The following is a 15851-nucleotide window of genomic DNA, read 5'->3' as shown; positions in this document are numbered from 1 at the left end:
CAGGGGTCCAAAGGCTACTGAGGGAAGGGGTCATTGAAGCTAGCAACAGTCCCTGGAGAGCTCAAGTAGTGGTGGTAAAGACCGGGGAGAAACATAGGATGGTCATTGGATACAGTCAGACCATCAACAGGTTTACGCAGCTGGATGCGTACCCTCTCCCCCGCATATCCAACCTGGTAAACAGGATCGCGCAATATAAGGTCTTCTCCACGGTGGATCTCAAGTCCGCCTGCCAGCAGCTACCCCTCCGTAATAGTGACCGCAAATACACTGCCTTCGAGGCAGATGGGCGGCTCTATCATTTTTTAAGGGTTCCCTTTGGTGTCACTAACGGGGTCTCGGTCTTCCAACGCGAGATGGACCAAATGGTTGACCGGTACGGCTTGCGCGCAACGTTTCCGTATCTCGATAATGTCACCCGATGGAGGATAGAACTCTCCACCTACAACTACGAGATCCTGTATCGTCCCGGGAAGCTAAATGAGCCTCCTGATGCCCTGTCCCACGGCACATGTGCCACCGCACAAGTGGACCACCTCCGAGCCCTCCAAGAGGACCTCTGCCACCCGGGGGTCACTCGCTTTTTCCACTTTATCAAGACCCGCAACCTGCCCTACTCCATCGAGGAGGTCAGTACAGCCACCAGGGACTGCCAAATCTGCACGGAGTGCAAACCGCACTTCTACCGGCCAGAGAGGGTGCACCTGATAAAGGCTTCCCGTCCCTATAAACGCCTCTGCATGGACTTCAAAGGCCCCCTCCCCTCCACCGACCGCAACACGTACTTCCTGTACGTGATTGACGAGTACTCCCGGTTCCCATTCGCCATCCCCTGCCCCGACATGACCACAACCACCATCATCCAGGCCCTCCAGGCCTTTACACTGTTCGGTTTCCCCGCGTACATACACAGTGATAGGGGTCCTCCTTTATGAGCGACGAACTGCGTCAATTCCTGCTTAACAGGTGCATCGCCTCAAACAGGACGACCAGTTACAAACCCCGGGGAAATGGGCAGGTAGAGAGGGAGAACGGAACGGTCTGGAAGACCGTTCTACTGGCCTTACGGTCCAGGGCCGTCCCAGTCTCCCGCTGGCAAGAAGTCCTCCCGGAGGCCCTCCACGCCATCCGGTCACTGCTCTGTACAACTACCAACCAGACAGCTCATGAACGTCTCCTTGTCTTCCCCAGGACGTCCTCCTCCGGGACCTCGCTCCCGACTTGGCTCGCAACACCCGGACCCATCCTGCTCCGAAAACACGTGAGGGCGCTCAAGTCGGACCCGTTGGTCGAGAGGGTCCACCTGCTGCACGCTAACCCCCAGTACGCCTACATGGCGTTCCCTGACGGCCGGCAAGATACGGTCTCCCTACGGGACCTGGCGCCCACCGGAATCCCACGCGCACCCGAACCACCCCCCCCCCCCCTCCCCTCCACAGCACCTCACAGGAGGGTCAGTCCTCCCACCACCCCTGTCTAGGCCCTCCCACCCACCAACGTCCCCTACAGGCCTCCCCCCTCTCTTGTCAACCGTTTGCCCCACCAGCGCCGTCTAGGGGTGATGAAGTTGCCATGGAGGTCGAAGCCACGCTCCCGGAGTCGCAGATACCCGGACCCCCACCGGAATCACCACCGAGGCTCAGACGATCCAGGAGGACGACCAGGCCACCCGACCGACTGATTGCTTCAGTATAACCGATCTGTAACTGTAAATAAACACTGACTGTATATATCTTCCACAATTGTAAATATTCTCTACAACCCTGTAAGGAGGTATCACGGTACCTCAATATTCATGTTAAATGCAATTGTAACCACTGGCCACCACCCCCACCGGACTCTTTTTTAACAGGGGGTGAATGTGGTATTATCAGGTATTGCAGTGCCTGAGAGGCTGAAGACCATTGGTTAAACCTAGGAGTTTACCATTGGCTGTTTTGTATGTAGCTCCGCCCTGACAGGCAGGGTATAAGAACCGGTGCCGTCCCAGCAGCCCTCATTCTGTACCGAAGCTGCTGGGGAACAGTTCTAGTCTATTAAAGCCTTCAGGTATGATACAACCTCATTTTAATAGTAATTGATCGTGCATCAATATTATAATTATATACATGGGACTGATCTAGGTTCTTTCAGACAGACAGCCCAGAAATCATGGGCCAAACAGCCTATGTATATGCTCTTTTAGTCTTATTGTATCTTATTTGCTTCAAAAGGTTGGTGTTCCACTGGAGTAAGGGGCATTATAATTGTGCATTGCAATGCGAGGAACACCCAATTAATACTCCAATTCCTCACTGTTACCCAGCCCCCTCTAGGTGTGTGGACCAAATGGATGAGGAAACATCCTGTGATGATGCCCCCCCCAGGCCAAATAGACCCATATTCTCGCAACAGAAATGGCCACTTGACAGGCACCTGTGGAGCCAGTAGTGGCTTCAATAGACACATTCTGGGAGGGAAGGTTGGAGGGGTCGGGAGAGAAAAGAGCCTCAAAATTGACCAGAAGATTAAAAAGATTACTTTTTAAATTGCTGAGGTTTAATACCTATGATCATGTCTGCAGTCTAAATTCTCCCAGCTGAATACCTGGTAATTGCTTGCAAGTGAGAGAAACATGAGTATTTAAAGGTGAGTGTTGGCATAATTACATGCTTCTTTTAAATATTGACTAATCAGGACCCGTGCTTAAAAGCCAACACGTGTAGAGACTAAACAAGCCCTGTTCTCTACACTATTGCGAGCAGGAGGGGGATAATTTATACAGCCTCGATTTCTCCCCCCAGCTCCTCAGTTTGGAGTGCTTCAATCCTCCATGGATAACCCCATAGCAAACCAGTGATAAGGCAAAATAAAAGGGGTGATTTATTTTATATACACACACACACAGGGGTTTTGCAACATCCGCCCCTTTTGCATTCATCCAATAAAAGAGGGGTAAGGGAAGGAAATGGGTACAGGCAAGACCACAATAAAAATAAACGTGTTATGGTTTTACACGAGTCCAGAATCAACAGTCCAATGATGCTGACTTCTGCAGGCTGATCCATCTTTCCAGAAGCAAAGACTCCCACAATGGAAGAAGGCTTGTAGAGATGAATTAGTCTTAATGGCATAGATCGAGAAATTCCAATGTTCCCAGTCGTTCAGAGTGTAGACGAGGGCCAAGCAATTTTAAACCTGGACAGAGGTCTTTCTATTGCTTCCTGCTAGATTGTAAATGGTAGACAGAGACGCATTGCTTGTCCGATACCCTGTTTCTCTTCTGAGGTCAAACAGGGACTGAAGTTAAAATTCAAAAGCTGCAGAATTAAAGGACATTCTTCTTTTTGCAACACTTATTTTACACCTCTGGCAGAGTGTGATGTTTGAAGTAGAACACTTGGGGCGGGATCTATAGGCTGCATTGCGCTGGAACGCCAGCCTGGCGCGGCACAGCGTGACCTGTGGATGCCGGGAGATCCCACTTCCTAGATCTACCCAGCTTGGCAGGCCTTGCAAGATCGAACGCAGGATGGCACCCTGGCACTACCCGGGCACTCTGGCACTGCCAAGCCTGGCAGTGTGAGCCTGACACCCTGGCAGTGCCACCTGGGTGCCAACCTAACACTGCCAAGGTGCACAGAACTTTAGAAGGGGTTCATTGAAAGCAAGCATGCAGGTACAGCAAGCAGTTAGGAAGGCAAATATTATGTTAGCTTTCATTGCAAGAGGATTTGAATACAGGAGCAAGGATGTCTTACTGTACAGGGCGCGGTGAGACCACACCTGGTGTATTGTATGTAATTGTTGTGTTCTGCTTCTCCATGTAGCATAAGCTGCTTCCTTGATGTATACTCTGACAAAGGAAGGTTCAGACTTGGAGATAGGTTTAACACATTTATTGAACAGTTAACAATTCTCCTACTTGAGTTCGACTCTCCTGCTAATCTTGCTACAGTAACTCAGTCTAACTAACCAGTCTGCTCTAAGCCATGCGGTGGGTGTGATGCTTCTGATCTGCCCGTCCTTCTCTCTGAGTGTCGCCTGTGGAAAGAGACAGAACATGTGTGCCCTGTCCTTTTATATGGGTTGCCCCCTTGTGGTAGTGTCACCTCTGGGTGTCTTGACTGCCCATTGCTCCTGTCCTATTCTATGTGTTCATTAGCTGTATGTCTGCATGTCATATTGTCTCTGGTGCTCCCTCTAGTGTTTACTTAGTTGTAGTGTATTTACATTAACATATACTTCTCACAGAGGGAGTGCAGACTGATTCCTGGGATGGCACGATTGTTGTGTGAGGAGAGATTGGGTCGACTGGGCCTGTATTTTCTGGAATATAGAAGAATTAGAGGGGATCTCATTGAAAAGTATAAAATTCTAGCAGGGCTGGACAGACAGGGTGCACGGATGCTGTTTCCCTCTGGTCGTGAGGGTTCTAGAACAAGGGGTCACAGTCTCAGGCTGTGGCGGCCAAGCCACTGAATGTAAGCAAATTACTGCAGATGCTGGAATCTGAAACGAAAGAGAAAATGCTGGAAAATCTCAGCAGGTCTGGCAGCATCTGTAGGGAGAGAAAAGAGCTAACGTTTCGAGTCCAGATGACCCTTTGTCAAAGCACTCTTTGTCAAGAGCTTTGACAAAGAGTCATCGGACTCGCAACGTTTGCTCTTTTCTCTCCCGACAGATGCTGCCAGACCTGCTGAGATTTTCCAGCATTTTCTCTTTCAAGCCACTGAATGTATTAATCACAGAAACAGGAAATGGGAGCAGGAGGAGGCCATTCGGCCCTTCAAGCCTGCTCCGCCATTCATTATGCAGCACCGCAGCACAGTGGTTAGCACTGTTGCTTCACAGCGCCAGGGTCCCAGGTTCAATTCCCGCTTGGGTTGCTGTCTGTGCGGAGTCTGCATGTTCTCCCCGTGTCTGCGTGGGTTTCCTCCGGGTGCTCCGGTTTCCTCCCACAAGTTCCAAAAGGAGTGCTATTAGGTGAATTGGACATTCTGAATTCTCCTCCGTGTACCTGAACAGGCCCCGGGAGTGTGGCGACTAGGGGCTTTTCACAGTAACTTCATTGCAGTGTTAATGTAAGCTTGCTTGTGACAATAAAGATTATGATGATGCTGATCACGGCTGATCATCCAACTCAATAGCCTAATCCCGCTTTTCCCCCCTATCCTTCGATCCCCTTCGCCCCAAGTGCTATATTTAGCTGCTTCTTAAATACATGCAATGTTCTGACCTCAGCTACTTCCTGTGGGAACAAATTCCACAGGCCGACCACTCTCTGGGTGACAAGATTTCTCCTTAGCGCTGTCCTAAATGTTCTATCCCATATCCTCAGCCTGTGACTCCCTGATTCTGGGCTCCCCCACCATCGGGAACATCCTTCCTGCATCAACCCTGTCTCGCCCTGTTAGAATTTTATATGTCTCTACGAGATCCCCTCTCATTCTTCTGAACTCCAGCGAATGCAATCCGAACCGACTCAATCTCTCCTCATATGACAGTCCCGCCAACCCTGGAATCAGTCTGGTAAACCTTCGTTGCACTCCCTCGAGAGCAAGAACATCCTTCCTCAGCTAAGGAGACCAAAACTGCCCACAATACTCCAGGTGTGACCTCACCAAGGCCCTGTATAATTGCAGCAAGACATCTCTGTTCCTATACTCAAATCCTCTCGTTATGAAGGCCAACATACCATTCCCTTCTTTACTGCCTGCTGTGCCTGCTTCAGTGACTGGTGCATGAGGACACCCAGGTCTCGTTGCACATCCCCTCTCCTAATTTCTGGCCATTGAGATTAATAAGGAAATGGATAGATTTCTAGACTCTGAACCTGTCAATGGATATGGGGAGAGCACAGGATGTTGAGATAGAGGATCAGCCATGATCATATTGAACGGCGGAGCAGACTCGAAGGGCCGAATGGCCTCCTCCTGCTCCTGTTATGTTTCCTAGATAGCAATCAAAAGCTGCCACCGCTTTGTGTCTCTTCCGCATGATCTCATGCAGTCGGGTTGCGGCCAGTTATATTGGCCTCTACTGTGGTCCCAGCTGAGATGAACTAATTCAGTCCAAAGTTGACCTGGACCCGAGACCGTTCTTTATCTTTGTGGTCTCTTCAGCTATCAGCAAATGTGTACCGTTTGAAGCTTCCCCCCATCTCCACAAGATTGTTGTCCATCATCTTACCAGGACCAGGCAGGAGGATGCTGATGATGATCATCATTTTCATGCTGGACAATTCATTTGACAGCTGAAGGAGCTGGCGAGGTGCTCCTGTAGGTTCCTTGCAAAATCCATTTCAGAAACGACTCTCCCGTTCCCAGCACGCTCCGCAGGGGTTGGTTGCAGCGCAGTGGGTGATATTTTCAATCAGCTTTGGGCCATCCCGAGGTCATAAAGGCGCTAAATAAATCCGAGACTATTTATCATTTTTCTCTCTGTGTGCAGTTAGATTGCTTTTAATTTTTTTTTTAAATAGTGCAGATTGTGTTCTTTCAGAGGCTGTGAGGCTTAAGTCTCGAGGGTATGAGTGAATTATAATGGCTTTTGCTGCCACTTCAGATCCCATTACGTGGGAATCCACTACACAAATGAGCATGATTTTTTTTTTATTATTAAAGTGTCATTTCTTTCTCTGAGAAAATGAGGAAACATGTGCAGTAGAAGGTTGAAACGTCCACGTTGAACAAAGAATAATATAAAAGTCACTCAGTAAAGCAGAACTTAATTATTACTGAAAAGAGAGAAAAACTGTGTTGCGGAAGCTTTATCTTGCACTCACCTGGACAAATGCAAGAATACCAAATTTTGCATGATCACAACGGGTCGTATTACAGGAGAAGAGTGTGCTGACTGGGTGGCATGTTGACTCTGGCCAACGCATTGCCACGAAGAAAGCAATGGGAAAACTATAGGCTCCCCAACCTCCCGGGTAATTCAAAGGTGATGCTAGGCTTGAACCTGTTCCTTTTGTTTGCACAGAATGGATCCATGTTATATAAACATTCAATCCTTACCGGTCATATCCACGCATGGGGACAGAGTCCCGTAGTGTGTGCGATTAGCCGGGGTTTCCCGGCACTCGAAGCACTGAGAAATACCACGCTATCTAACGCCCATTCAGGTAGATCGATGACCTCAGCGGGGAACTCACGGCCGACGCCGCACTTATTCCCGATTTCGGCACTGAGGAGCTTGCCATTTTTAAATGTGGGATTTAGGAAAAAGTTCCCTCCCGATCCCATCGCAACAAGGCCGGGGAGACATGTGGGTAATTGGTGAGGTACTGTAGGGGGCTGTTCCCGCCCTGGGACACTCCCGCTACTCAAGTCGTACCATAGAATCATACAATACAGACGTGGGCCATTCGGCCCACTGTGCCCGTGCTAGGCCTTTAAGCATGAGCGAGTTGCCCAATGAATCCCACGCCCTTTGCTCTTTTCCCACAGATCTACATTTTGTTTTGCAGAAGTATTTACCCAATTCCTTTTTGGACGTCTGCTTCGGCTACCCTTTCAGACAGGGCATTCCCAACCACAACAACTCTCCGTATGAAGAAAGTTCTCATCGCCACTCTGCCTCTTTGGCCAATGATCCTAAATCGGTTTCCTCTGGCTATGGACCCTCCTGCCACTGAAAACAGTTTCCCCTAATACATTCCTTCATCATTTTTAGCATTTCTACATCATTTTTAGCATTTCTATTACATCTCTCCTGACCTCCTTCTTGAAGGGGAACAACCTCCACTTCTCCAGTTTCTCAATTGGTCCCTTCCCCTTGACCTTACCCCAGTAAATCTCCACTGCACCCTCTCCCAAGATCTCAACTGTAAGCGCTCAACCTTTACACTATGATAGAATCACAGAATTGTTCCAACATAGAGGGCCTTATGCCCCATTATATCTCTCTGCTAGTCCCAATCCTTGCCTGCTTCCTGTTACGTCTATGTTAATAATAAAAGGAGATCGTTCGTGCAAAATTGCCACACTGCAATGACACCCTCCTGCCAGTGATGGGGCTATTGTGCGGATAAATTACAGTGTGACAGGTTTACTTACGCAGTTTCCATTATAAATGTGGAGACAGGAATTTATAATGGGAAATAAAAGGGAGGAATGCATGACTTTAAAACGGGTTAAATTAATTATTCCACTGCACCTTGGGCCAATTAAAGGCGGGACTTGACGCAACACTTTTTGTGTACGATAACACAGCAGTACATATATTGTTAAAAATGAGGAGGGCAGAAAATAGCTGAGAGAGTCAGCACTTGCTAATGAGAGCAATTGCTGGTCTTCATAATTTCTGCTAGGCCGCATTTGCTGCCACTGCAGTGCGTGCACAGCTGCACTGCGTGACGGTTTTGTCAGTGACAAGAGTAGGCAGCGGCCAGGAGAGGAGATGCTTATCAAACAGTTTTCCCATGAATTTTAAAAGTATTTTAAGTAAATACAGACAGTGTACACCAGGCAAGGTCCTGCCTCCAAACCAGTAAAGAAAAAGCTCACAAACAACACTCACCCCGCACTCCAAGCACCGTCAGCCCCGGCATTGATACTGAACTTCAGCACCATCCCCGCGGGTGATATGCTATCAATGAACACACGACGAGTGGTGAACATAACTGAGGCTTTAATAAACTAAACGGAAAGCCTCCTGGCCTCGGATCCCGAACTGAGGCAGCGGCGGAGACTAGCCACCTTTATACCGAGCCCGAGGGGAGGCGGAGCCAGCAGGCAGTAGTTTATCACACTACATATAATACTGTGGCAGTTTACCACAGCGGACTTTTCTGTCACTGTGACGTGGTTGGTTTTCTGCTCGCTCATGTGCAGACATGTACCGGCAGCCATCTTGTATCGGCAGGAGCCACAGAGGGAGGAATTTTCAGGCTACCTCCTCACCCCCACCCCCCCACCCCAAAAAATTTTTCCAGCGCAGAGGCATCTCCCCATTGGCCGCCGGTGAGGTCTTCCGGTCCCGCCCATGTCTACGCGGGAACGGACTGGAAAATCCTTTTTGAAAATAAATTTAGAACACCCAATTCTTTTCTTCCCCCAATTTAGCGCGCCCAATCCACCTACCCCGCACATCTTTGGGTTGTGGGGGTGAGACCCACGCGGACACGGGGCGAGCGCGCAAGGACTGAAAAATCCCGCCCAGTGTTTCCGTCAGGCGAGAGAAAAGCAAGTTGCCGTGCAAAAGAAAACTCAGGAACATATTGTGGAGATCCTCAAGATCATCCTGTGGGTTGCAGCAAGGAATTCCTCAGCTAGGGTCACCCTACTCTGAGACAGAAACTTTACAGAGAACAAAAACAGTGTAAAAAAAAAACCAATTCAAGTCGCAGGACCTCCAATAGCTCCAATCATAGTTATCTTGCCACAAAGTGAAATTTTCTCGAGGTGGAATTTTCTTTGCTGATTTGGAGAGCATGAATGCGGTTTTATTATTTTTCCCTAACTTGTTTATGAATATTAATTTCACAAAGCGCTGCCAGGGTTTTAACATTCAATATTCACTGCTAAAAACTCACACTCTCTCACTTGCAGAATGGAAATGCTCCTTCATTAAATTCTGGTAAGATGTAACTTACGGCTGGCTCAGTGTTCCGCCACAGACCTGTCGGATTGGTAAATACAAAAGGGAGGCACAGTTGTGGCAGTAAATGCCGAGATCAAACATCTCCCTTCTCCAACTGTTCCTCGACAGTATTTGGGGTAGAGCCAGCTTCTTACACATGGTACCGCTTTCCCTCCACCCCCAACAGGCCTCGCTACGACACGACTACATGAGTCAGGAGGACTTGTATCCGCTGCGCTCCCCACCTCGCGCACCGCCACCTGGGGGTGGGTGGGAAGAGAGGAGGAGGAGAGGTGCCATTCTGCAATCACCTTCAGCACGTCACCAGTAACACCAGCTTGCTTTTATATGGCACCTTTAACAGAGTAAAAACACCCCCAAGGTGCTTCACAGTAGTCCAAAGATGTGCAGGTTAGGTGGATTGGCCATGCTAAATTGCCCTTAGTGTCCAAAATTGCCCTTAGTATTGGGTGGGGTTACTGGGTAATGGGGATAGGGAGGAGGTGTGGGCTTGGGTAGGGTGCTCTTTCCAAGAGCCGGTGCAGACTCGATGGGCCGAATGGCCTCCTTCTGCACTGTAAATTCTATGATTCTATAAAATCAGACAGAACTTGGCAATCGAGCCACCTGAGGAGATATTGGGGCAGGTGGCCAAATACTTGGACAAAGAGATAGGATTTAAGGAGCATCTTACGAAGGCCAAAAAGAGGCAGGAGGTCGATGAAGAGAATGCCAGAGCAAAGTGCCTCAAAACGTATTGGCAGAAGAAGACAGAGTCAGAGGAATGGAAGGAACTCGAGGGGTTATAGGGCTGGAGGAGATTAGAGAGATAGGGAGGGGCGAGGTCACGGAAAGATTTGAAACCAAGAATGGGAATTTTAAGAATCAAGGCGTCACTGGACTGGGAGCCAATGTAGATCAGGGAGAACAGGGGTGATAGGTGAATGGGACCTGGTATTTGTTAGGACAGGGGCAGCAGAGCATTGGGCATTGATTGCCCACTTTAGGGCCCCCCGATTGGCATCTGGGCAGGAAGGCCACCCACAAGCCTTTGCACCCAGTCGTAATTTGGGGGCGCGTTAGCAGGGTGCGCTGGGAGGCAGGAATCAGCAGGGTCCCCTTCTAGCATCCTCCCACCTGATCAAATTGGCCCCACTGCATCGGAACCCGTCTCCAGGGGAGGGGCATTATGTTCCACCCAAAAGTGCTTCAACATCAGTGTCGTCTTCAAGTAATTAGGTTTTTTTAAATTTCCTTATGGTATGTGGGCAGTAGTGGCTGTACCAGCATTCATTAGCCATCCCTAATTGCCCCTGAACTGGGCAATAATTTGCTCGGTCATTTCCGAGGGCATTTAAGAGTGAACCACATTGCTGTGGGATTGGAGTCACATGTAGGCCAGACCGGGTAAAGACAGCCGATTTCCTTCCCTAAAGGGCATTAGTGAACCAGATGGTTTCTTGGTCACTGTTAAGACTTGTAATTCCAGTTTTTTTTTATTGAATTCAAATTTCATCCCATCTGTTATGATGGGATTCCCAGAGCATTAATTACCCTGGGTTTCTGTGACCAGTCCAGTGCTAATACCACCTCCCATAAAGGTGCCACAAAGGGCAGGGTGCTCAGCTGTGACCCAGTTGGTAGCACACTTGTCCCTAAATCACAAAGTTCTGGGTTCAAGTCCCACTCTGGGGCTTGGGCAGAATAAAATCAAGTCTGACATTTCAGTGCAGTACTCCCCGTGTCTGCGTGGGTCTCACCCCCACCACCCTAAAGATGCGCAGGGTTGGTGAATCGGCCACGCTAAATTGCCCCTTAATTGGAAAAAAAAAGAATTGGCTACTCTACATTAAAACAAATTCCATTGCAGTACTGAGGGAGTGTTTCACCCACAGAAGAAATGCTCGCGGTATATAGATGTTAATCTGTGACCCCGACACAGGCAATGTGGAAGCGAGGAGCTGGACTGCCAGTCAGCCTGGCCTGGACATTGGGAAAAGTTCCAGCTCTTCATAAATATTTCCGCAGAATCTTTGACATACACGTGAATTAGTCAGCAGCCCTCAATTTGGCCTTTTCACCATATGTTCAGCATTTCTGACAATGCGGCACTCCCTCAGTACTGCCCCCTGCAATGTCAGCCTAGATAGTCCGCTCAAATCTTAAGACCGAGGTTCACACTCGCAACCCTCCCATCTCAGGTAAGAAGTCGGCTGACATTGTGACCCGTCTACCCACCCTCCACACACACAGCAGACACGCAAGAATACACAAGGTACCTACTCAGTTTGATCCTCGATGATAGGAAAATTGATTAAAAATAAATGGTCCTCTTCCTCCGGCATCTCCAAGGTCCCCAGATGTGACTCCTGAACTGTGGAAATGGAAAGGATACAGATTATGAATGAATAGCCCATGTCCACCATAGCTCAGTGAAATCACAAATGGAGCAACAGCAGACTCAAAGTCAATCCTAGATTACAGAAGGAGATCAAAGTGTTTATTTTTTTCTTATATTCATTCTTTGGGTGTTGTTAAGTACTTGCATTAATTCCTATTAGCTCTAGAGAAGCTCTGATATATTAAAGTATTCACCGAAAGTGACGTCATAGAACAGAGAACATACCGTGCAGAAGGAGGCCATTCGGCCCAGCGAGTCTGCACCGACCCACTTAAGCCCTCACTTCCACCCTATTCCCGTAACCCAATAACCCCTCCTAACCTTTTTGGATACTGAGGGCAACTTAGCATGGCCAATCCACCTAACCTGCATGTCTTTGAACGTCATAAGTCCTAGCATGTGAAACAGAGAAGGAGGAACATAGAAGCGTAGAATTTACAGTGCAGCTCATCAAGTCTGCACCGGTCCTTGGAAAGAGCACCCTACTTGAGCCCACATCTCCACCCCATCACCGTAACCCAGTAACCCCACCTAACCTTTTGGACACTAAGGGGCAATTTAGCATGGCCAATCCACCTAACCTGCACATCTTTGGACTGTTGGAGGAAACTGGAGCACCCGGAGGAAACCCACATAGACACGGGGTGAAAGTGGAAACTCCACACACCCGAGGCCGGAATTGAACCCGGGACACTGGCGCTGTGAAGCAGCAGTGCTGACCACTGTGCCACAGTGCTATATAAGAGATCACACAATGTAAATAAAGCTCTGTTGTTTTAAACCATCATACTCCCGTGTCTCACATCTCCAAAACACAACAGATATCAGGGGCAAGGGTGGGTAATGTAGGTCAGCTTTAATATATCCTCCAGAAGGGGATGGTAAACTGCCTTCTTGAACCGCTACAGTACGTGCAGTATGGCTACATCCCCAGTGCTGTTACGATAGGGAGTTTAATCCAGCAACAATGTTTTATGTTAAAGGCAGAAGGTGGGTTCCTTGGGGAGGAACTCACAGACAATGGTGCTCCCGTAAACCCAATTTCTTTGGCCCTTCTCAGTGGTGAGAGTTTGGAGTTGGGAGATGCTCCCAAAGAAATGACGATCCAATTTAATTTCACCTGCATGGCTGTCATGAGAATGTCACTTTAAGAAATGTTTGGATGCTCATGTTACGCAGTGATGTCAGAGTGTGGGTGGAGCTGAGCTCTGGCTCTGCTTTTTAGTTTCACTTTGAGAAAAGCTTGGGTGTGTCTGTGTTTTTTTTGTTGGTTTCGTTTTCAGTGTTGGAGCTGAAGCCAGACAAAGCAGGTGTACTGCTGTTCTCTCTGCCATGAAAAGTCTACCTCTTGATCATTTTGTGAATTCAGAATTATAAATGTTTTCAGTAGTGAATGTAAACCTGATGTGCTTCTGTTAAAAGGTGTTTCTTTTGTCTTCTGGATGTTGTTTGGGAAGTTATTAAGGATTACTTAGTGTTGTATTCTTTGGGGGTTGTATTTGAATTAATGGTTGCTAAGATGTTCACTGTCTGTTTTAAAAAGGTTAACTTGAGTTCATAGAATAAACATTGTTTTGCTTTAAAAAATACTTTTCCATTTCTGCTGTCCCACACCTGTAGAGTGGGCCGTGTGCTCCCCATACCACAATCTATTAAAAGTTGTGGGTCAGGTGAACTCCATGATACACTTCGGGGTTCTCTAAACCCTGGCCCATAACAATGACATAGAGTTTGATTTTGATTTATTGATTTCCTGTCACACATACCGAAGTACAGTGAAAAGTATTTTTCTGCGGCCAAGGGAACATGCACAATGGTGTTATGGGAATGCCACTTTAAGAAATGTTTGTCTTCTCAAGTGGCTGCAGTGATGTCAGTGTGTGGGTGGAGCTGGGCTCTGGCTCTGCTTTTTACTTTCGTTTTGAGCTGCAAGCTGTTTTGTAGCTGAGTTTTAGTTTCGTTTTCAGTTGGAGAGCTGCATTCAAACCAAGGAGGTGTATTTTGGTCTCTCTCTGCATGCTAAAGAATGTCTCCAAATCACTTGATGATTTCAAAGTAATACCTGTTTCTGTAAGGAATGCAAACCTACTGTCTTTGTTAAAAATGGTCTTTGACTTATGGATGTTGTTAGGAAAGTCACTAAGGGTTACCTATAGAATACTGTATCTTTGTGGGGGGGGAGTATCAGTCTTGGTAGTTGATAAGATGTTTATTGTGTGTTTATAAAATGTTAACTGGATTCATAGAATAAACATTGTTTTTGTTTAAAAATACTTTCGTTCTTTGTTGCATCACACCTGTAAAGTGCGCCCTTGTGCTCCCCATACCACAATCTATTAAAAGTTGTGGGTCAGGTGAACTCCATGATATACTTTGGTGTTCTCTAAATCCTGGCCCATAATAGTAGACAAGAAGAAGAATTGACAGAGTACATTGACAAATGGTACATCAACAATAGTGATTGGTTACAGTGCAGAACAAGAGACAAACAAAGCAAATACATGAGCAAGAGCAGCATAGGGCATTGTGAATAATGTTCTTACAGGGAACAGATCAGTCCGAGGGGGAGTCGTTGAGGAGTCTGGTAGCTGTGGGGAAGCAGCTGTTCCTATGTCTGGATGTGCGAGTCTTCAGACTTCTGTATCTTCTGCCTGATGGAAGGGTCTGGAAGAAGGCAAAGCCTGCGTAGGAGAGGTCTCTGATAATACTGTCTGCCTTCCCGAGGCAGCTGGAGGTGTAGGCAGAATCAATGTGACGGTTGCAAGCTTGTGTGATGCAGACGACACAAAGGTTGGTGGAATTGCGGATAGCGATGAGGACTGTCAGAGGATACAGCAGGATTTAGATTGCTTGGAGACTTGGGCGGAGAGATGGCAGATGGAGTTTAATCCGGACAAATGTGAGGTAATGCATTTTGGAAGGTCTAATGCAGGTAGGGAATATACAGTGAATGGTAGAACCCTCAAGAGTATTGATAGTCAAAGAGATCTAGGAGTACAGGTCCACAGGTCATTGAAAGGGGCAACACAGGTGGAGAAGGTAGTCAAGAAGGCATACGGCATGCTTGCCTTCATTGGCCGGGGCATTGAGTATAAGAATAGGCAAATCATGTTGCAGCTGTATAGAACCTTAGTTAGGCCACACTTGGAGTATAGTGTTCAATTCTGGTCGCCACACTACCAGAAGGATGTGGAGGCTTTAGAGAGGGTGCAGAAGAGATTTACCAGAATGTTGCCTGGTATGGAGGGCATTAGCTATGAGGAGCGGTTGAATAAACTCGGTTTGTTCTCACTGGAACGAAGGAGGTTGAGGGGAGACCTGATAGAGGTCTACAAAATTATGAGGGGCATAGACAGAGTGGATAGTCAGAGGCTTTTCCCCAGGGTAGAGGGGTCAATTACTAGGGGGCATAGGTTTAAGGTGAGAGGGGCAAGGTTTAGAGTAGATGTACGAGGCAAGTTTTTTTACACAAAGGGTAGTGGGTGCCTGGAACTCGCTACCGGAGGAGGTGGTGGAAGCAGGGACGATAGTGACATTTAAGGGGCACCTTGACAAATACATGAATAGGATGGGAATAGAGGGATACGGACCCAGGAAGTGTAGAGGATTGTAGTTTAGTCGGGCAGCATGGCTTGGAGGGCCGAAGGGCCTGTTCCTGTGCTGTACATTTCTTTGTTCTTTGTTCTTTGTTGGGCTGAGTTCAACACACTCTGCAATTTCTTGCGACCTTGGGCCGAGCAGTTTCCATGACACGCCGGATTGCAGCTGGATAGGATGCTCTCTATGGCACATCAAGTTTGTGAGAGTTGAATCAGACATGCTGAATTGCATTAGCTTCCGTAGGAAGTAGAGACGTTGTTGGGCTTTTTTGACTGTTGCATCA

At 47.8% G+C, this 15851-nt stretch overlaps 1 protein-coding gene across 1 annotated transcript in view; it reads right to left on the bottom strand.

Moving 5' to 3' along the window:
* LOC140393308 (uncharacterized) overlaps window positions 1-15851 on the bottom strand; it is a 160711-nt gene that overhangs the window by 30929 nt on the left and 113931 nt on the right. Inside the window, exon 12 of the mRNA XM_072479621.1 lies at window positions 11851-11941. Coding sequence (XP_072335722.1) covers window positions 11851-11941 — 91 coding nt within the window. The remainder of the gene's footprint in view (window positions 1-11850; window positions 11942-15851) is intronic.

The sequence above is a fragment of the Scyliorhinus torazame genome, chromosome 16 (assembly GCF_047496885.1).
Source record: "Scyliorhinus torazame isolate Kashiwa2021f chromosome 16, sScyTor2.1, whole genome shotgun sequence".
Taxonomy (NCBI): domain Eukaryota; kingdom Metazoa; phylum Chordata; class Chondrichthyes; order Carcharhiniformes; family Scyliorhinidae; genus Scyliorhinus; species Scyliorhinus torazame.
Note: the sequence above shows the minus strand (reverse complement) of the source record. Positions and strands in the feature narration are given on the sequence as shown.